This window comes from Herpailurus yagouaroundi, unplaced genomic scaffold (genome assembly GCF_014898765.1).
Source record: "Herpailurus yagouaroundi ecotype Mexico unplaced genomic scaffold, PumYag 201, whole genome shotgun sequence".
In the NCBI taxonomy this organism is placed as follows: Eukaryota; Metazoa; Chordata; class Mammalia; order Carnivora; family Felidae; genus Herpailurus; species Herpailurus yagouaroundi.
This window is the reverse complement of record NW_024412432.1, coordinates 2,401,155-2,422,437: the sequence shown is the minus strand read 5'-3', so window position 1 is coordinate 2,422,437 and position 21,283 is coordinate 2,401,155. Positions and strand designations below refer to the sequence as shown.

The window sequence follows — 21,283 nt, the reverse complement described above, 5'->3', positions numbered from 1 at the left end:
AAAACCTAAAAAAAAAAAAAAAAAAAAAAAAAAAGCATTTCACTGACAACATAATGACTGGTTATTATTGGGGAGATGAGTTGTCTAGAACTGCTAGTGTCTAGAAAATGGGCATATTTCTTTGGGTTAGAAAAAAAAATCCAAGTACATGGAGCAAATGGGTTCTCTTGAGGCAAAGAGATCATGGACAAGCTTTATTTCCTCGTTATACTCCTGTATGTTCCACATTTTCCACAATAAGCCCATACGATCCAAAAAAAGAGTCAATAAGTATCATGGGAAAGTAAGTATCATGTCAATAAGTATCATGGGAAATTTAAAAATGCCTTTCACCAGCATGTTGTAGTGAAGGCAGAGCTTGTGTGCGTTGCCAGTTTTACACAAAGTGCCCATGGACCTGACCACCTCCCATGGCCTAGAAGTGCCTCAAGGTCAGGTCTGGGCCTGCTATCTTTTCATTCCTCCTTACTGAGCAGTGGCAACATAGTAATTGACGATTATTAGTAAGGAAAGCAGGGACTACCACCATCTGGAACTATATATGAATTTAGTGGGGTGCCTGGGTGGCTCAGTCAGTCGAGCGTCTAACTTCAGTTCAGGTCACGATCTCACAGTCCATGGGTTCGAGCCATGCGTTGGGCTCTGTGCTGACAGCTCAGAGCCTGGAGCCTGCTTCACATTCTGTGTCTCCCTCTCTCTCTGCCCCTGCCCTGCTCACATTCTGTCTCTCAAAAATAAATAAAACAAACCAAAAAAAAAAATTAAAAAGAAAAGAATTTAGCAGCTTCTATTATTTACAATGGAAAAGGGGTTAACGAACACAAAATATAGATACCATCATCTTGAACAAGGGAAGTGATCTAATTTATTCTATGAATATTTTTGTGATGGTTCTGATGGTTCAAGCCTGCAGAAGTTGACCCACCATAGCTTAGGTAGGGCTTTAATGGGCCTGACTCAGTTTCCCTGTCTTTTCAGCCAGAGCTCAAAGCATGAGAGTTAGCCAGATGAAAAATGCCATTTGTGAAACAAACACATATTTTACAGTAGCATCCAAATGTGAGTGGATTAAGGAATTTCTTTGAGTCATACCGTACTTGATATGACCAGCTTTGGCAAACATTTTTTCAAAGCCCCCTCAACAAAAAAAGAAGAAAGGATATGCTTTGCCTCTCAAGTTTTCCGGACCACGCTGAAGAAAGAATGGAACCTATCTCCACAGATTTTCTTTTCTACTCTCTGGTTTGAGCTGGGCATTTTGAGTTGTAACATTGAACGTTTGCCATCTAGTGCTCATACACCGTCACTACAGCCTGCCACAGAAGGCTCCAGGCAAGAGCACCACCACTTATTAAAATGATGGGATAACTTCCTTTTAATTATTGGAAGAGAGAGATTTGTGATTTGTAAGTTACAAATCTCTACTCTCTAGGTAGAGTAACCCATGCTCCCTCATCCTTCACTGATGTGAATTTTTATCTAAAAGAGACCAACTAAAAATTCTCATAGGTAAAATCATTATGTACTCAAGAAATAATCTGGCAGGGCCACAGTTCAACAGAAGAGATGCAAGTTATTTCTTGGCTTTGATCTCAGGCAAGTCTGTTAATCTCCTGGAGTCTCAGACCCACTGTAAATAATAACAGTTATGAACAGGTCACTGGATAAATGCCCAGAGAATACCATAAAAGTTTCTACGTATTCATAATGGAAAAATCAAACAAGAAGGGAAAAGCGCACTGTATGTCTTTTTTTTTAAATGTTTATTTATTTTTGAGAGAGAGAGAGAGAGAGAGAGAGCGAGTGGGGGAGGTGCAGAGAGAGAGGGAGACACAGAATCTGAAGCAGGCTCCATGCTCTGAGCTCTCAGCACAGAGCCTGATGTGGGGCTCAAACTCACGAACCATGTGATCATGACCTGGGCTGATGTCGGATGCTTAACCAACTGAACCACCCAGGCACCCCAGCACACTGTATGTCTTAAAGTGATTCATCAAATTCGCCAAAAATTTTTCAAGCTTTCGTAGATGGACAGTATGCCTCTTAAGTGTTTAAGACCAAATACTGTCAAATGCCCACAGGCAGACAGATACACAGAGCCTGAAAATGCACTAATAGAAAACCAAAACTAGAAATGGTAAACAGAACCATTCCTTTTGAGAATGGTCTAACAAATCTAGAGCCACTCTATACATTTGATGCTAGAAAATCATTCAACACTGATCACAGATTTCTAAATGGCAAAGGAGAGGATGATCCACTGTGTAGAACAGGGCTACTATGAAACTCAAGGGGGAGAAGAAAGGACGCTGTAACTCAATTTATTAAAAGAGAATTCGAGTTTGGACAAACTTCTATTTTATGCAGTGTTTTCTATCAAAACCGCTCAATCCAATGTTTTAAATGTCTCCAGAATGTGTGGAGCTGCCTGCTCTCTCCATGCCAATGGACTCTCTTAGAGTTCCTTCTGTCTAAATATGTCAGACTTTTGGTTGCTCTCAACCTGCTTCTACAACCCATTTCAGCTTTTACAACAGGTAAGACGCCAGGAGGCAGGGAAGCCTTGCTGAAACAGCAGTGGCAGAGATTTTGATTTAAAAAGCAGTCTTCCTTGCTGTTCCAGAGCCGTGAACAGCTCTTTCTCATCCTCAGCCCTTACGGATGGTTTTTAAAACAAGACTCTTTACACTTCCCGAGCACATAATTTCAGGGTCAGTGAGTCCCCTCATGAGGCCTGGAGTGCTCACAGGCCAGGCATGTGTCCCAGTGACATCAAATCACAAAAGCAAACTTAAGCTGCTTTTCCTATCAAGAGAATCCTCCAAATAGAATTAAAGTCTTAATTTATGCTTCTTTGGAAGCCATAAATTTCCCTTCTGAATCTTTACAGCATCCTTGTGAGGGAAGAGGCGAACATTTAACCCCTCTGTGTCCTGGCTTATTTGTGGAAGGGGACCCTACAGTAAACACACCACAGGCCACTCTGCAACCTACCTCGAACCCTAGCTCTGAAGCCCTACAATCCAGGGGATTATCTTTCCTGTAAAAATGAGGGCAAGAAAAACTTTCTTGGGTTCCATCTGTTTATCTGTTTTTCTCCATCCTGCCAAAATCTGTTCCTTCTCAAGCTCTGCTTGCTCTTCTCCAACTGGCCTAATGATTTCCATGTTCAGATTATTTCAAATCTAGGGAAACTATGTCACCAAGAGGCCATCAATAACACGTGTTTTGCCCTTCTCTCTTCCCCTCACACCACCCCAATCCTTTCAGTGAATGTCAGAGGACTAACAGAGGATGATGATGGAGGGCTCCAGACTCTGACTTCCTCTTCCTACGAGCCAGATTGTTCTGTTGGGAGTGTATCCCCTTCCGATCTCCCACAGCGATTCCAAAATGCCCTGTGTACCTCCTCTCTGCCTAGGACAGCCCATTCCCATCCCTCAACAAAAGAAGGGATGACAAAGTCCACACAGAAGAAATGTGTGGTGGCGGTGTGCTCTAGTCCTGTGTTGCGGGGGGAAGGTGAGGGAGAGGCCAACTGTCCTTGACGTCCAATCTGTTATTTCCATCCCAATTATTATTACCATCCCAATTATTACAAGCCACTTGTCACTTAAGAGAGGCCTGAGAACATGGAAGAACATAACTCTCATGGAAGATATCTGTCCTCTTTTCTATCATTTTCGGATTCCTTGTGTGTGTAAGATAGAGTATGGGGAGGAGGGGAAAAAGAGAATATAAACCAAAAAGGGATATTATAATATGATTTGAGAGGTGAGAGGTAAAATGAGGTACAGGAAGCCTGGAACAGATTCTCTTTCATGGTCTATTTTAATATAGTTAACTATTTTTAGTTAGGAATGGTCATTCTTTTAAAAAGAAGTGGCTGATTAGAAGCTCCCCCTTGAGCTGACCCAGCAGCCTCCAAACCCTGACAGGTGGGAACCCTTGTGTTAATATATGTATATAATTAATTTAATATAATATATTAAGATATATATAATATATTATATATAATATACATATTATATATATTATATAATATGTATATTATATATTATATACAATATATATTATATATAATATGTATATTATATATAATATATAATATAATAAATTATATATTATATATTATATAATTATATATTATATATTAAATATAACTATATATATTATATATAATTATAATTAATATATATTATATATAATATATATAATATATAATATAATATATTGTCTTGTAATATAATTAAAGGGTGACTGTATTTATCAAAAAATAACTTTGCTCTTTTAAAAAGGGGATTCTTCATAAGATTCATTTCAATAGTAAGCTCCTTTATTGAGCTGAAAAACAATTTGGTTTTTAAAATATCTACTTATATAAAATCTTCGTATCTATTGTGTAAAATAAGGCACCTTTATAAATATGTATGTTTTATGATGCCATTTTCTTCTTTTCTACTTCCAAAATGCTAAAAAGAAGACTGTAAATATCCCTTTTACATTTCAGGACACTCAAGTTTCTTTCAATAAATTTGAGCTTGGAAAAATTTTTCTTTCTTTTAAATCTTTACCAGATGTTGTTTATACTACAAGCAATTTTTTTCCATATTCCATAATGTAATTATTGTTTAGTTAGTGATAAATGTATCATTTCTGGGCTTAAAGAAAAACTTAAGTTTTTAAAATTTTAAATTTACCCATGCTCTCCAAGGGCGTTAAGACAAAGGGATGCCAGCTCTGGATGTTGAACAAGATCCCTAAAACCTGAAGTTCTTTCTAGCCTTGCCCAGTGGACTCTATATAGTTAGCTTGTGCAGCTTGAGCAGGAAGATGGTCCCTCAACCTGAGAGCTGCTTCTTGGCTCAGTGACTAAGTGGCACTAAAACCCCAGGTCGAACACTGTGCTTTTTTTTGTTTTTTCTCTCCCTTCATTTGACTGGTCCATTGCAAAGTCCTGAACCCCCCAACAGTAAAGCAGCACTTGCAATCTGGGCCTCCTTTGCAGAGACAATGCTGGGGCGGGGGGTGGGGGTGGGTGGGAGCGGGGTCTGGTGCCCCCCAGAGGTCAATGATGGGAAGTGCAACTACTGTACGAGATGCAGATTCTTTACATTTCTGTTACAAGCATAAGCCACCACACTTTCAATTCGATCACTGCTAAATTCATGCGCCACATTAAAGCACTCAAAAAAGAAATGCTTAAAAAACTGCTAATGAAAAATATGGAAAAGAAAACCCTAGAACATTGGTAAGAAGTTATTCAAGTACAGAAAACTGACATCATCTGGGATCTGGAGTTAATTCTTTAGTATAATCTTTTATTAATGGGGAACTGTGCTTGGAATTTTGTGTAAAGGAAGTTTTTCTTTTTGAAGTGGCTACAACTGCTCTTTGGAGGACGAAGACAAGAACATATTCTATCTCACATCAGGGAGGTTAACAAGGACACTGAGATACCTTCATGTTTTTTATTCTTAAGTTGTTATTAGATTAAGAATTAATTCCCCCCCCCCCCCAGCTTTATTGAGGCATACTTGACAAGATAAAGAATTTTAACTGAGCTGTGAAGACTTTTGGGTAGGAGAGAATATGAGGAGTATTTTCAGATTTAAAATCCGAATAAACAAAAACAAAATGAACCCAGTCTCCCTTCCCCCTCTCCTCCCTTTCTTTCATGGGCAAATCTATCTGTGAAGATGAGGGACCAGCTCCTCTGGACCCAGCTGGAGGGGCAGGCGGCATGTGGGGTCAGCCAATAGAGGAGTAGAATGAAAGGGCATGGGAACGAGGGTACATCCCGGCCCTGGCATGCAGCAGGGCAGCCAAGCACAGCACCACTGTGCCACCCAGCCAGCACTTTTCATTCAAATGTGGAATATAAACAATAGCTTTCTGGGCTCCACAGACAGAATTGTAACTAGAAAACATAACATCCTTCTGATTTGGGTCAGCCTTGGGAAACCAGTGTCAAAAAAAACCCCTGTATAATTAGCAAGTAGTTTTCACTGCTTTTGGTGACATTAGTTTTTAAGGTAGGTCTGAAGCTATAGATTATGGTCTTGAAGTGTGTATTCTGTCAAGGAAAACACAAGACCATCTGCTTTGAAAGGTGTCAGTCTGCACAGTAAATGACAAACTGAGGTTAATACTGCAATTTATTTAGGAGCCACCACATGCAGCAGGTAGCCATGAACTTGGGGCCAGCCCAGCCCATGGAAGCCAAAGGGTGAGTCTCAAAAGTAAGCAGGTTTTGAAAACTTGTTTTTGTTTTGGAAGTCAAAAAGATATATATGCATTTAGAATTCAGGTAATATTAGGTTGGTGCCTGTCTTAACGGAAAATAGCAGGCTTTCCAATATACAAACTTAATGCAATCCCTATCAAAACACCAATAGCATTTTTCACAGTACTAGAACAAACAATTCTAAAACGTGTATAGATCCACAAAAGATCCTGAATAGTCAAAGCAATCTTGAAAAAGCAAAGCAAAGCAAAGCTAGAGGTATCACAATTCTGGACTTCACATTATATTACAAAGCTGTAGTGATCAAAACAGTATGGTACTGGCACAAAAATAGACACATAGGTCAATGGAACAGAACAGAAAATTCAGAAATAAACCCACGATTATATGGTCAATTAATCTTTGACAAAGAAGTAAAGAATAAAACTAATGGGAAAAAGATGGTCTCTTCTATAAATGGTGTTGGGAAAACTGGACAGCTACATGCAGAAGAATGAAACTGGACCGCTTTCTTATACCACACACAAAAATAAATTCAAAATGGATTAAATAATTAAATCTGAAACCTGAAAAATAAAAATTCTAGGAGAGAGTACAGGCAGTAACTTCTTTGACATTGACTACAGCAACTTCTAGACATGCAACTTCTTTCTAGATGTCTCCTGAGGCAAGGGAAATAAAAGCAAAAATAAACTACTTGGACTACATCAAAATAAAAGACTTTTGAACAGCAAAGGAAACAATCAACAAAACTAAAAGGCAGCCTATGGAATGGGAGAAGATATTTGCAAATGACATAACTGATAAAGAGTTAGTATCCAATTTATAAAGAACATATAAAAGTCAATACTCCAAAATGAATAATCCAATTAAAAAATGGGCTGACGACATGAACTGACATTTCTCTAAAGAAATACAGATGGCCAACAGACACATGAAAAGGTACTCATCAGAGAAAAACAAATCAAACACCTCATACCTGTCAGAATGGCTAAACTCAGCAACATAAGAAACAACAGGTGTTGGTAAGAATGCAGAGAAAAAGGAAGCCTTGGGCATTGTTGGGGGGTATGCAAACTGGTACAGCCACTATGGAAAACAGTATAGAGATTCCTCAAAAAGTTAAAAATAGAACTACCTTATGATCCAGCAATCACACTACTGGGTATTTACCCAAAGAATACAAGAACACCAATTAAAAAAAAAGAAAAAAAATATATATGTATATACATATATACACACAATTACACACACACACACACACACACACACACACACATATATATACACACACACACACACACACACTGGAATATTATTCAGCCATAAAAAAGAATGAAATCTTGCCATTTGCAATGGCATGGATGGAGATAGAATAATGCTTAATGTATAATGTCAGAGAAAGACAAATAACATATAATTGCACTCATATGTGGATTTCAGAAACCAAACAAGCAAAGAGGGAAAAAAATGAGAGAATGAGAAAAAAAATTAAAAAACAGACTCTTAATTCTAGAGAACTAATGATTACCAGAGGGGAGGTGGGTGGGGGATGAGTTAAAGAGGTGATGGGGATTAAGGAGTATACTTGTGATGAGCACAGGGTGATATGTGGAAGTGTTGAATCATTATATTGTACACCTGAAACTAATATTAATACTGTCTGTTAACTACCTGGAATTAAAATAGAAACTTAAGGAGCACCTGGGTGGCTCAGTTGGTTAAGCCTCCAGCTTTGGCACAGGTCATGATCTTGCAGTTCGTGGGTTTGAGCTCCACATCGGGCTCTGGGCTGACAGCTCTGGGCCTGGAGCCTGCTTTGGATTCTGTGTCTTCCCCTCTCTCTGCACCTCCCTCACTTGTGCTCTGTCTCTCTCTCTCTCTCTCTTGGAAATAAACAAACATTAAAAAAAATTTTTTTAATAAAAACTTAAAATAATAAAAAATGAACTACCAAAAAAAAAAAAAAAAAAAAAAAGGAGAAAAGAAAATACCAAGCTTTCAAGTCACCGAGAGGCCAAAGAACATTTGGGGAGATCATTTCCCTTTGTACAACCTGTACCACACTTTTATCTTTTGTTTTTGCAACATCTTGTAACTATAGAATTTCCAGGGCTATTTCTGGACAGTCCCAAAAGATGGAAACATAATTAACAGTGCTCCATATAAAATACAAGTTACGTAGACCATCACACTTTAATTACTCTCAGAATCCAACCCTAATGTAATAGGCATCAAGTTTCTTCTGGAGGCAAACACAGCAGGACCCTGCTAGCAGAGTCTAGGAGATCTCTCTGATACTTCTGCATGGCCTTGTCAGTGCACGGAGATACATGCTGTGATAAACGAATGAGATGATGCAATTAGGAAGCAGGTTCTTCAGGTTACCCTTCTAATCACTCAGTCACGTCATAGCCATCTTCCAGCCTGCCTGGTTTTCTAGCACTGCAGCCCCAGGATGCCTGAGGAGAACAGCCCACGCCAACCAGGGACTTGCAACTCTGCACTGTAATTACCTCCTTGAACGATAAGGCATAGAGAGGTCACATCCTGCCAATGCCACAATAAATTAAACCAAATAACACCCTCTGGAATCCTCCTCTGACCATAATGGAAGCTCTGAAATCTACACACAGGATCCTGATAAATACTTTTGTAGATCAACGGCCTTCGAAGCTGTCTGCCTAGGGGAGATCAAACTATAAAAGCTGGAGACTTGAAGGCTGTGTAAGGGCACTGTTCCATGGGGGTGCCTGCTTCCTGGCTCTCAAGCCCGAGGGCCCAGGTAAAAAGGACATGGGGGAGGTTCAGAGAAGAACCACAGGACCAATGAAGGGCCGCAGAATCAAACCAACTCAGAATGTCGATAGAACTGGAATTTATCTACAGGGAGAGGATCTAAAGACAATTTAATAAGGACCCTGACAGCAAGGAAATAACTCAGGTACTATATTTTGCCACGGAAAAAGGACTAGAGAAAATTAAATTATACCATCACATTTACGTTAAAAATAGAAATAGAGATTTACCTGATAATAAAAGTAATGTTTGAAATGGGCTATATAAACAAACACCTTTGTTCATTTTGAATTTTACTATAATTATTATTATGTAAGGTGCATTCTTATTTCTCACCTAGTAAGGTACTATGCAACTCTTTTGAATGGTGAGGTCAAGCAGTCATTTTCCTAAAAACAAAAAACCTCTCTGCTGCTCTCTCAGTCTTCTGTCCCTATCTTCCTTCCTTCCTCCCTTCCTTACTTTTTTTTTCCTGTCAAACATTGCAAACTTCAAATCAGCTGGGTTCAGTTTGTGCCACTTAACTCACAGGTCCATGGCCAACGGTGACTATAGCACCATCCACAGTCACCTGGGAGACGCCAGACCGTGAAGGCAGAAAGAAGCCTATGGAGTAAGAGAGAAAGCCTGGACAGTTACATATGAGAGCTGGGGGGTACCTACAAGGAACAATGGACATAGGAAGAAGGCAACTGTTTCAATTAGGATTCCCTAACACAGCTTCCAATTTGAAAGAGAAAGAAAACAGGATGTTCCAACTGAATTATAAAACATAGAAGGTGTCTGGGAGGTGGGCATTGTGGAAACTGAGCCAACCTCAGAGCTTCCCCCTTCCAAAGTCTCAGCTCAAGTGGGGAGGTGAATACACTCTCCTGCCAGTTTCCTTGCCCCCAACTGAAGATCTGACTTCCCCATCTCTGAACTAATTTTCTCCGTCTGTACAGCGGGAAGAAAATCTGTGCGCCCTATCTTCCCCAGGTTATGACAGCTAATGAGAAAGCATGTTAGAAACCACAGGGGTTCTGGTAAAACAGAGGCACAGGGAGCAAGGCACCTCCCTTAGTTTTTGACTGGTTTTTTCAGGCAGCATTGGTCTTTATTCCTGCTCTTACAAAAATGCACATAAATTCCACAGAGTTGCCTCCTACAAAAGGAAAACAGCCCCACCCCTCAGGTTCTGGGGGCTGCCTGTGAACCCTGCCACCTAACACTGGATTAGGCAATGAGGCCATTCCATTTGGCCCACTGAGCCCCCAAATTCCCAGGCCCAAGAAGTCCCAAGTACAAGGGAGGATAGGCGAGCCACATTGGGGGAGGAGGGTTCAAGGCTGGAAGGCTTATACCAAAAGAAAACTTACAGAATTCTTCCTTGTTTTTGTTGCTTTAATATTTCTTCTAGGATTTTGTTTTATTCCTCCTCTCATTCATAAGATCTTCATTTTTTAAAACTAACTTTTCATATGGAAATAAGAAATATTGTTTGAAAACAGTGTGCTCTAATATCAATTCTTGTGAATATGCAATAGAAGGTGCATCAGTCAAGTAAATCTAGAAGCCCCCATTTTCAATACACGCTCCAAGTATGCAGAAAAGCCCGGCCACTGGTATTTCTACAACAAAATGCAGATACATTAAAATTCTCTGTTTACATTTCCCCTTGCTTTGAGAAAAAGAGATGATACCCAGCATCCTCTTTAAGGAGTTTTCTCCTAATCAAAGCCCAGCACGTACCAGCAATGAATCTTTCAAAAAGCATTCGATCCTTCTCAGGAAATTTCTCTCACTGGAGATTAGCTTTTCAAAAAGATGCAGTGTTGCTTTTTCAAGGCTGGGAAGGTGCCGAAGCCAGAGGCAGATGACAGCTGATGTGGGGAGAGAAATCTTCTTCCTTTCAGCAAAAAACAAACAAAATTTTAAACAGAAGAGGGTTACTGAGAAAACAAGACTGAGAGAGATCAAAATGCAGTCACGAATCCAGCTTGTGAATCTTTTCATCATGGTCAGCAGCAGTTAATATTTATAGTATCCATGAAATTCACCAAGTGTCCATTTGCAAAATAATGTGAATTTGCTTCCAATTCAACTCAAGAAATCAGAGAAATGCTCAAAGGAAAAAAAATGCTTTCAAAAAGGATAAACAAATATCAGTGAAGGAAGAAAGTGATAAAAAATAAGATGGAAAAAGGCCTTGAGGTATACATCCCTAATTTAAAAAAAAGTTATGTTTAGAAGACATTTGTTGGGATGAGCACTGGGTGTTATACATAGGGGATGAATCACTGGATTTTACTCCTGAAATCATTATTGCACTATATGCCAATGAACTTGGATGTAAATTAAAAAAAAATTATGTTTTAAAGTACATCATAAAGATTTAATATGTGTAATCAGACCTGGGTTTGAGTCCCAGAGCTACCACCGACTAACTGGATGGCTTTTGAGAAAATTATTTAACCTCCAAACCTCAGCTTACTCATCTGTAAAATGGGCCTATCTCCCTCATAGTGTTCTCAGAAGTATCAAATGCAGTAATTATACATGTACAAAGATTAGCACAATGCTTGACATCTAGTAAACGTTCAGTAACTGTATTTGCAAATCTGTTGATTGAAAGTTAAAAAAAATTTTTTTCCTTTAGTAACAATTTCATATATGGTGGTTATGACCTGGTAGATCCAGAGCTGATCCCTACCATGGTACTCTGGGCCCCAAACATTTTGTGGAGCTGTGTTTCCATAGAAGAAGGTATGTGGAGGTTCCTCCTATGTCAGGTCGGTGAATCAGGGGTTCTACCTCCTGGGAGGTAGAGTGAGGAGACACCTGTCTAACTCTGAGCCACTGGTGGCCGTCCCCACAGGGCCCTCCCTGTGAACAGTGGGCCTGTTCTGGCCTGGTGAGACTTCTCTTTCTTCTTTCAGCCCTACTTTCCCAAGGAAGGCCTCCTGCCTCTTCACCTGCAGCACCACAGACAGCAGAGTGCTTTCCAGGTTCTGACAAAAATGTTTACTGCCTTTAGTAAGAAAAACAAAAGCTGAGGGCACAAAGCCTCCCTATTACCCAAAAACCCCTTCAGGGCTTTCCCTTCACCATGGCTTCTGGGCCATTTCTCTGCAGGAGCTGGCGTGAAGCCCAGGGAATGGGTGCAGGAGCAGGAAATGAATAGGCGGAGTCACAGTGCAATTTCTCGTGATTTCTCTTTTTTCTTCTCCCTCAGCATAACTCCTGCAGACCTCTGTCCTGGATTAACTCTGGGGCAAGGCTAGACAAAGCTGATGAGTTGGAATGAGTCTCACAGAAGCAAACAGAGGGCAGGATAAAGGCCCCCCTCTGACTCTCTGATCTCACATTCTCACCCTGAGCTTCAACTCTCCTGGGAAGTCCTGCTGGACCCCTTTCCCCCATCTCCCCACGCCTGGCAAAGAACAACTGCCATGGTGCCCCCACCCCTGCATCACCTGGCACATCTGGGGGCCACACCATGGATGCCACCGGTGCTCTAGGCTGCAATTCCCATGCTATCTCCCCTGTTATAATCAATGGCAAGGAGCTGGTGGTCATTCACTCAAGGAAGATGATGGAACACTTCTGTGTGCCAGGTACAGGCCAGAAAACTGGGAACAAAACAGACTAGGTCTGTTTTGGGGCCCGGTGGGAGGTACACATCACATACACACACCAAAACTGAGAAAAAGGCATTAAAGAAAAGGACAGGCTGAGGTAAAACAGAGTAAGAGAAGTGTCCCAATTTAGATTGGGTGGTCAGGGACCGCCTCTCCAGCTGAGCGGAGATTAGCTAGGTGAAGAGTAGCCAGAAGGGCATTCCAGCTGGGGGAATGGCAGCTGTGATGGTCCCGAGACAGGGAAGAGCAAGGTCAGAAGAAGAGAGAAACCCCAGAGTGCAAAGGTGAGGTGGCCTGTGATGAGGCGGTACCAAAGGAAGGAAGGCTCTGGGATTCTATTCAGTGATTATTCTGGCCTGAAGGACTTTACACAGAGGAGTGCCAGGATGTGAGTTACAGTAAAGATCACTCCAGCTGCAGCACAGAGAACAGAGTGCGGGACTAGAATGGGTGCAGGGAGCCCAGGGGGAGCTGGTAGCTGGCGTGACCCAGGTGGCAGTGGAGAAGTGAAGAGTATCTGGAATGTATTTTAGCAGTAACATCAAGAGGAACTGGCAATGAATTTGATGAGAGGTGGTGAAGGTGAGGTAGGAATCAAAGTTGTCCCAGGTTTCTTGAGCAACGAGCTGGATGGATCTAGCATTACTCCAATGGAAAGAAGGAAAGAGAAGATTTGTGAAGATTTACTAAGAGTTCAGTTTGGGGTGTACGAATTTACTTGTTTTTTAAATGTTTATTTTTGAGGGAGAGAGAGAGAGAGAGAGAGAAAGCATGAGCAGGGGAGGGGCTGAAAGAGAGGGAGACACAGAATCTGAAGGGTCCAAGCTGTCAGCACAGAACCCGACATGGGGCTTGAACTCACCAACTGGGAGATCATGACCTGAGCTAAAGTCGGATGCTTAACTGACTGAGCCACCCAGGTGCCCCATTTTTTTAAATTTATTTTTTAATAGAATTTAGAATATCTGAGGAGCGCTCAAAAAAGAGGGATAAAGTAGGCCCTTGAATATCCAAGTTCAAAGTTCTGGGGAGCTATCTGGGCTGAAGATACATATTAAGGAACCGTCAGCCAGCATGAGTGACACAAGAGTGGAGAACTCCAAGGGCCCATCGGGGAACTCCATCAGGGAAGAAGAGGGCCCAGGTCTGTGCCCTGAGCAGTGACAACAGGTAGATAAGGAGGAGTTGCAGACGGAGGAGGTAGGACATACACAAGCAGAGAATAATGTCATCCAGGAAGAGAAGGAAGGTCTGGCTCTGATCAGCACTGCTGAGACTGAGGACATGGGAGGGGAGGGAACCACATGCATTGCACTGGACAGGCCCCCTCTGACTTCCCCAAGGTCATGGTTTTGATAGATGCCAAGAGCAGTCAATGAGAGAGGATGGAAGTGCAGCCATTACTGGTGACAGGTCTTCAGAGGGACAGCTGTGACAGAAGCAACACCAGGAGGCTGCACAGAGGTGTAGTGTGTGGGACAGCAGAGCTGACTGGTAAGCCAAATGCAGAGGAACAGGAGTGGCTTAAAGACTGGTAGCCACCATTTATTAAGCATTCACCTGAAACCATGCTAAGCATGTTAACTGTAGTTTAATCCTACAAAACAGGTACCATTATTATCCTTATTTTACAGAAAAGGCTACTGAAGTTGGAGAGAGACCAAGGACTCACAGCTACAATCTGAACCCAGGAGGTCTGATGCTGGACCTGGTTGTCTACCTAAGGTTATACACGAGCCTCTCCACTCTGCAGACTGAAGAGTGGAGGTGCTGCTTGGAACAAGGGCCCGGGCCCAGGGGAGCAAGCAGATGGACTTCCCATGTAAGCCAGATGCCCAGATGCCTGGACCCTGTGTTCACTCCCTCCAGTATTTAGGGAAGTCTTTTCAAAGTCTAGGCTGTCAGCCAGTTTTAGTCACATTAGTAGACCCTTGGGAGCGGTTTCCATCCAGCTTTCTAAAGTAGAACACTACTGGGCAGGGGCTAAGGGGATCTGTAGCCTCTGTCATGGAGCCAGGAAGCCCCCAAGAGGCAGGAAACTCTGAGGTGCATAGGGAACATGGCTGCTCAGTGGCTCCTCCCTTCCCAAACAGCAGGGATGTCTTTTGACCTGCATTCACCACATGTTATCTTTTTTTCAGGATCCATATGAAATAATTATGTACATCATTAGAGAAGTTTCTCACTTCAGTGACAGTTTTCAGGCAGCACCATTCCTAGGCTCTCAGAGCAGCTGTGTGCATTAAATGTGATTTTTACCATCAGGTCACAGTGGCTGAGTGATGCCTGGCAGCACAAAGGTAGGAGCTGTTGGGAATGAGCAGTAGATAAACATGAACACATGTAACAAGGAAACTAGGGTAAAATGGTAGTTCCACCAAATATCTGAAATAAAAGATATTGCTTAAAAATTTATATAAGATCTGCAAAATTACACATTCAAGTCAGCAAATACATAATGCTTTTGTTCTATTCTCACAGTTTAAAAAATGTGTATGTTAACAATTATCTTTTATTGCCTCTGATTCAGACTACACTCGATTATTTGCTGTGAATTATTAAATTTATGGACCCATGTTTAATATTTGAATGAAAACAATCTATTTTGCCCCCCAAACACCAGAAAATAACTTTTTATAATCAATACTGGTTGCAGAAATCACCAAGTCAATATGATCTTAATATATTTGCATAACAGAATTTGACTGGACCAACATATTCAGATTATATAAAATGTTCTAAAAGTGTACCAGGTTGGTTTTGAAATAAAAAAGGCAAATTACATTATATGTCAATTATATCTCAATAAAACCGGGGGGGGGGGGGGAAGGCAAATTACCAAAGAAGAAATGCAAAAGGCCAATAAAAATATGGAGATTTCAACCTTGTTAATAGTAAAGCAAGGTAAACTAACATAGCTATCATTTTCATCCTCACACATCAGTAAAGTTTCAAAGAATGACATCCATGCTGAAGTAGGTACAGGGGACATATGTTCTCAGAGGTGAGACAGGGAACGATTTTGTTCATTTGGTTGTGTCATACCACATAATGAACTGTGAAACAGACATCTTCCTGGCCTTCATAACCATACTTTTGTGACTCTGCCTGCCAGAAATAAAAGCATCACTGGGAGGATATTCACTGCAGCAGTACTATAAAAACAAAATTAAAAACAGTTTGAATGCATCCGTTGACAAGCAGCTGAATAAATTAAGGTCCATTCATATCAGGGAATATGTTCCTATTTTATAAAAATGAACTGGATCTATATCCCTTGAAGGTTATCCAAGATATATTGGTTAAAAAACAGGTTCCAGAGTCATGTGTAGGGTGTGATGCTGTTTTTGTTTTTTGTTTATGTAACTACTTAAAAAAAGAGAAAAATTGTTTTATACAGATGTCTATGTCTCCAAGAGTATAAGGTATGGTTATCAGAAGTACTAGAGGGTGATAATGAGGGGATAACTAAAGTTTTCTGCATACACATCTGTACTGTATTGTCTGACCGCATAAAATGAATATACATTTCTATGGAAATTTAAAAAGCCAATTATCAGTATCTAGTCTGGATACTGATCAAAATAATGGATTCAAGAAAAACATGATAAGCTAAAAACTTGGCTCTCTCAGACTTCTAGCTAATCAGGGGAGGTTTTCTGCATTATAGCTATGTTTTAGGAAAATGAGATTGGGTGTTTGGGACTTATGTGTGGTACATTATAATTTTCTCATTTAAAATACGAGGAAGAGGCTCCCAGTCAGTGCTTTCATGTAGAACATCTGAGCCTTAGTAACAACTTCTGACACAAAGCAGGGAAGCCTGACAGGGCACTCTGCTGTGTCCAACATCTTCTGCTATTAGAGTCTTCTAGATAGATGGCTCCTTGGCATTTAGAAAACTGTACTTTGTCTCTCCAAAATACTGAGACTGTTGTTTGCCCCATCTTTTCCAAAAAGAGGCAGTATAATAAAGAAATTAGTTCAGGTGCTTATTAAATAATTTTGGCTCCAAATGTTTTTTAATAGCTGTAATAAAAATAGAACGCGGAATTCAATTCTCTCCAAGAACAGTTCCTAATGAGGGCAGTGCCTGTTGGTAGGGAATGCCAGAGAGGCAAAGGGAAGGAAGAAGCTTCCTCACTCCAGACAAACACAGGCAGTATTCACCTTTCCAAACCAGAAAGAGATCAGGGCCATTTGGGTTGCCAGAGAAGCCCACAAAAATTGGGGTCAGCTTTTCTGGATAACTACTTAATTCCAAGGCACTAGAATGTATTCTTTCCCAAAGGTGTATTTCCATGAAAACTTGATCTAAGAAGCATGCCAAATTTGAGGACTGTGCCATTATCACCACTTACATGTGCAGAGAGATTACTTTTCAAAGCAAACAGCAGCAACACCAAGCAAACACAAACCCAAACACACTGTAATGTCTATTACAAATCAGTATCAGCAGGTTTTTAGTTGAAAAGTCAACTTTTTCAATGACTAATTTTGTTATCCTATTAATGTAAAAAAAAAAAAAAGAGGCTCTCAGGGAGTCTCAATAAATAAATAAATAGAAATGGGAGTTTTAGTTACTACTATACTTGTTTGCTACCTTTCTGTCCATGGTATTACACTAGTCTTTCATTTATATACATTCGCCTATATTATTCAACAACACTGAAAGCCTGAGTTTTCTTATCTGAGCTAAAAAAGCACATTCACAGTCGCACCGTGAGGCCAGTTGGTTCGTCAGTCCTGCATCCATTCTTCCTTTGATTTGTTCAATTGATTCATTCATTCTAGTATGTAGGAAAAAAGTCTCCATCCAGTCATCAAACTTCTCAATATTTTTGAAGCAATGGATTTAGATTTACCTGAGACGTCAGGTCATGCTGAATTACTTACACTCCACAGACTTAATGGAAGGATTTCAGCAGCTCTCCCAGAAAGGTGTTTTGCAACCTGCAGCCTGCAGGGGGCTGTGATAGCAACACCAGGGATAGACTTGAGAAGTTAGGTTTGATTTTTAGGCCAAGAATAAAAAATTTCTTCTAGGTTATCTAAACCACAGAGAGGGACAACCATCTGCTGTTTAAAAGAACACAGGCAGCCCATTTCTGAAAATACATGACTGTATTTGGAAGCCAAGGCCAAAGACACCCGGCCAATGGTAAAACATGAAATTCCACTGGTGTACTGTGGTAGGCAAATAGTTGGAAGTCTAAACATAGGGCAGGGTGCACTGGTCAAAGAAAGTATGTAGTTTCTAAATGACCACACAGCACATGTGGGGAACTGTTCAAGGGGCAGGGGGGGGGGGGTGGTGCGGAGAAGATTTGGGTGTGGGGGTGGTAATCTGCACTGACTGATTGAATCAGCCTCCCCATGTCAACATGTGGCTGGGATGCTCAGTCCATGGGAAAGTGTCCATGGAAAGGCTCCAGCCCTTACGCCACTGCTTGGGGAACTTGCTGAGCTGAAGCCATAGGAATTGGACAAGTTGAAGGCCACCCAGCATTTCTGGACTGTCTGTCCCCTTTGGATTAGCAGACACAATTTTCCAAACCAAATAAATTTTATTAGTTGCTGAGGGAGAACATGCTATCAGAAGTAAAATAAACAGCAAAGGAGTTCAGGCCCACTCATGAAGCCACTGCCCTCAGCTTTCCATCTGAGCACTGTGGGTGGAGCAAAAGTAGCTATTTTCTGAGCACGTCTCTTCCTCACCAGTAATTTCTGAAACAGCTTTGAGAGATTTCACAGGGAATACCTAGGGGCATTCTCCTCCCATTTCCCTTTAATGAAATTCTTGCTGAAAAAGGCTGAAAGTATAGGTTGCTAAGACCCTATAATTTGATGAAATGTATTACTAAATAAATCACAAATAGAGCTGCCATGGTGAAAGACAAAGAGCATTTTACTTAAAAATAAATACTTTGAAAAACTGCTTTGGAAAATGAAAGCTGGTGGGGTAAGCCATTGGAGACTGAAGTATGAAATGGTATGAAGGGCACACACATGTGGAGCACATTTATCACATTATACAAGCTTTTAAACTGATTATTACTCAGTCTTTTACATAAATAACAAAGATAACTGATCAGACTCCTTAAGGAAACTCACTTTTTGGGTACATTTTGACAGAGGTTTAGAGTAGATAGAAAAAAAGACTGCATATTTTAACCATGAGAATTATGTTTTGACTTCTTTTTCAACATCAAATAATTTAACCTTCTATCTCTTTTTCTAAGATATTACCTTAACAAATTCCTGTACTATAACATTTCATGTAAAATGAAATTAAAACTTATATTCTTACATTAATTTTTAAGAGTGATACATGAAAAACAGCATATACTCCACTGGTAACTACTTCCTTTGGGTTAACTGAAAGAATGATGATGGTTTTGAGGTGTTATTTTCCAAATACGATGATATAATAAAAATCAATTTAAAGTTGGAAAGAAGATACACTTATATAGAGCAAAAAAATCCCCCCAAGCCCCAAAACTCAATAAAACCTTGGGAGTAAAAAATACCTAACACCTATATATGTGGAAAATATTTAAAACACTCTTTTAAGATCAAAAAGTAAATCTGAACAAACCAAAAGACATAAGTGTTCCTGGATAGGTAGACGAAAGCCTTAATGTCAGAAAGATGTCAGTTGTCCCTCAGTTAACCTATATATTTAACATAAGCCTCCCCCAAATAACATTAGCTATCTTTCCTAAAGCTAGGCACACTGGTTTCAAAGTTTATTTAAAACATAAAACAAGCAAGAATTGTCAGAAAAATCCTGAAAAGTAAGAGAAATGGAGAAATAGCCCTATTTTATATTAGGTATATTAGAAAGGCTCCACCATTAAAACAAAGTGGTACTGGTGTGTGAATATACAACAGGTCAAAAAAAAAAAAAAGAGGGAGAGAATAGAAAATAACAAAATAGGCCCAAATGCACACAGAAATTGAATGTATGATTAAGGGAGAGAGGAGTTTGCATCTTTTATTACACTGGAGATGGCAGAATGCTCTATAATCTGATGGTGGGGAAAAGTAACCATATTATTTCAACAAATACTTTACAAAACAAAAACAAAGAGAAATTGGGAACCTACAGATTGAAAGAGATTTTTGAACCTATCAGCCAAATTCAGCTTTGACCTCTGATTCCAAAAGAATCAACTGTAAAAAAAAAATGGGGGACAATCAAGAGAATTTACTGTCTGACTAAATACATGATGGTGCTAGGGGCGCCTGGTTGGCTCAGCCAGTTAAGCACCCGACTTAATTCAGGTCATGATCTCATGGTTTGTGAGTTGGAGCCCTGAGTCGGACTCTGTGCTGACAGCTCAGAGCCTGGAGCCTGCTTCAGGTTCTGTGTCTCCTCTCTCTGTCCCTCCCCCACTCACATTCTCTCTCTCTCTCTCTTTCTGTCTCCCTCCCTCCCTCTCTCAAAAAATGAATAAATGTTAAAAAAATTTTAAATAAATACATAACGGTGCTATGGAATTAGTATCAATTTTTAAATATAATAATGGTATTGTAGTTATATAGATTTTCATATACGGCATATGGAGACTTCCAGTCTCCTGTTGTGCATGAAAGGACCTTGGAAGTGACCGCTCTGTCCTAACAACAAGTACAAAGCAAACAGACTGAAAAATCAACAATTCTTCTTGCATCCTTAAGAGAGGGTCAGGACACAGGACAAATCTTGGCCCCCAAGACTGGAAAGACAGACAAGCAAATACAGGAAATTGTGACTTACTGGAGTAGAGATCCACAAGTGGTAACTGCCATGGGAACCAGTGCCCAGGTAGGAAAACCTGAGTTGTAATTAGTGAGTGGTTGGAGGCCCAGTGTGGATAACTCTTGAGAGTTAAAAATTCCAGTGGGATCCAGTTATGGAAGGGTCCCACAAAATTATGAAACTTAGGAGCTTAACCAGGTCCTCAGAGTAAACAGTGGGAGTAATTCCACTTCTACTTTAGGTTTTGAATACAATAGAGCACTCCATTCTTAAATTGTTTTCTTTTAACGTTTATTCATTTTTGAGAGACAGAGAGAGACAGAGCATGATTGGGGAAGGGGCAGAGAGAGGGAGACACATAATCTGAAGCAGGTTCCAGGCTCTGAGTGTTAGCACAGAGCCCAATATGGGGCTTGAACCCACGAACTGTGAGATCATGACCTGAGCTGAAGTCGGACGCTCAACTGACTGAGCAACCCGGGCACTCCTAGAGCACTCCGTTCTTAACAAGGCCTGCCTTCAAGGGAAACTAGTTAATCAGAGCCTAACCTCATATGGTATTATCAGAACCTAATAGACCTAGGGGAAGACAAATAACCAATTCCAGTCAGCTCTGGACAACTAAGTTAGGCGGAGAAAAAAACCTGAGGAATCTCATGAAGTTCACAGTCCAGAGGCATAAGCTCACTAAAAGACTGAGACCTAATTAAAAGACTATAGAACACTTCCCCTCCTCTCATATCTCACCACCAAAATACAAAAGCCTATTCACAGCAGTTGCTGTTACCTAGTACCGCATATCTAGCTATCAAGAAAACAATTACATCCTGTTTCCGATTCTGTGTCTCCCTCTCTCTCTGCCCCTCCCCCATT

At 40.5% G+C, this 21,283-nt stretch overlaps 1 protein-coding gene across 5 annotated transcripts in view; it reads right to left on the bottom strand.

The window, feature by feature from the left end:
• Positions 1-21,283, bottom strand: part of FANCC (FA complementation group C) — a 280,802-nt gene that overhangs the window by 35,838 nt on the left and 223,681 nt on the right. For all 5 annotated transcript variants that reach the window (XM_040450237.1, XM_040450236.1, XM_040450240.1 and 2 more), the window contains one exon: positions 10,778-10,934. In XM_040450237.1, the coding sequence (XP_040306171.1) occupies positions 10,778-10,934 (157 nt within the window). The remainder of the gene's footprint in view (positions 1-10,777; positions 10,935-21,283) is intronic.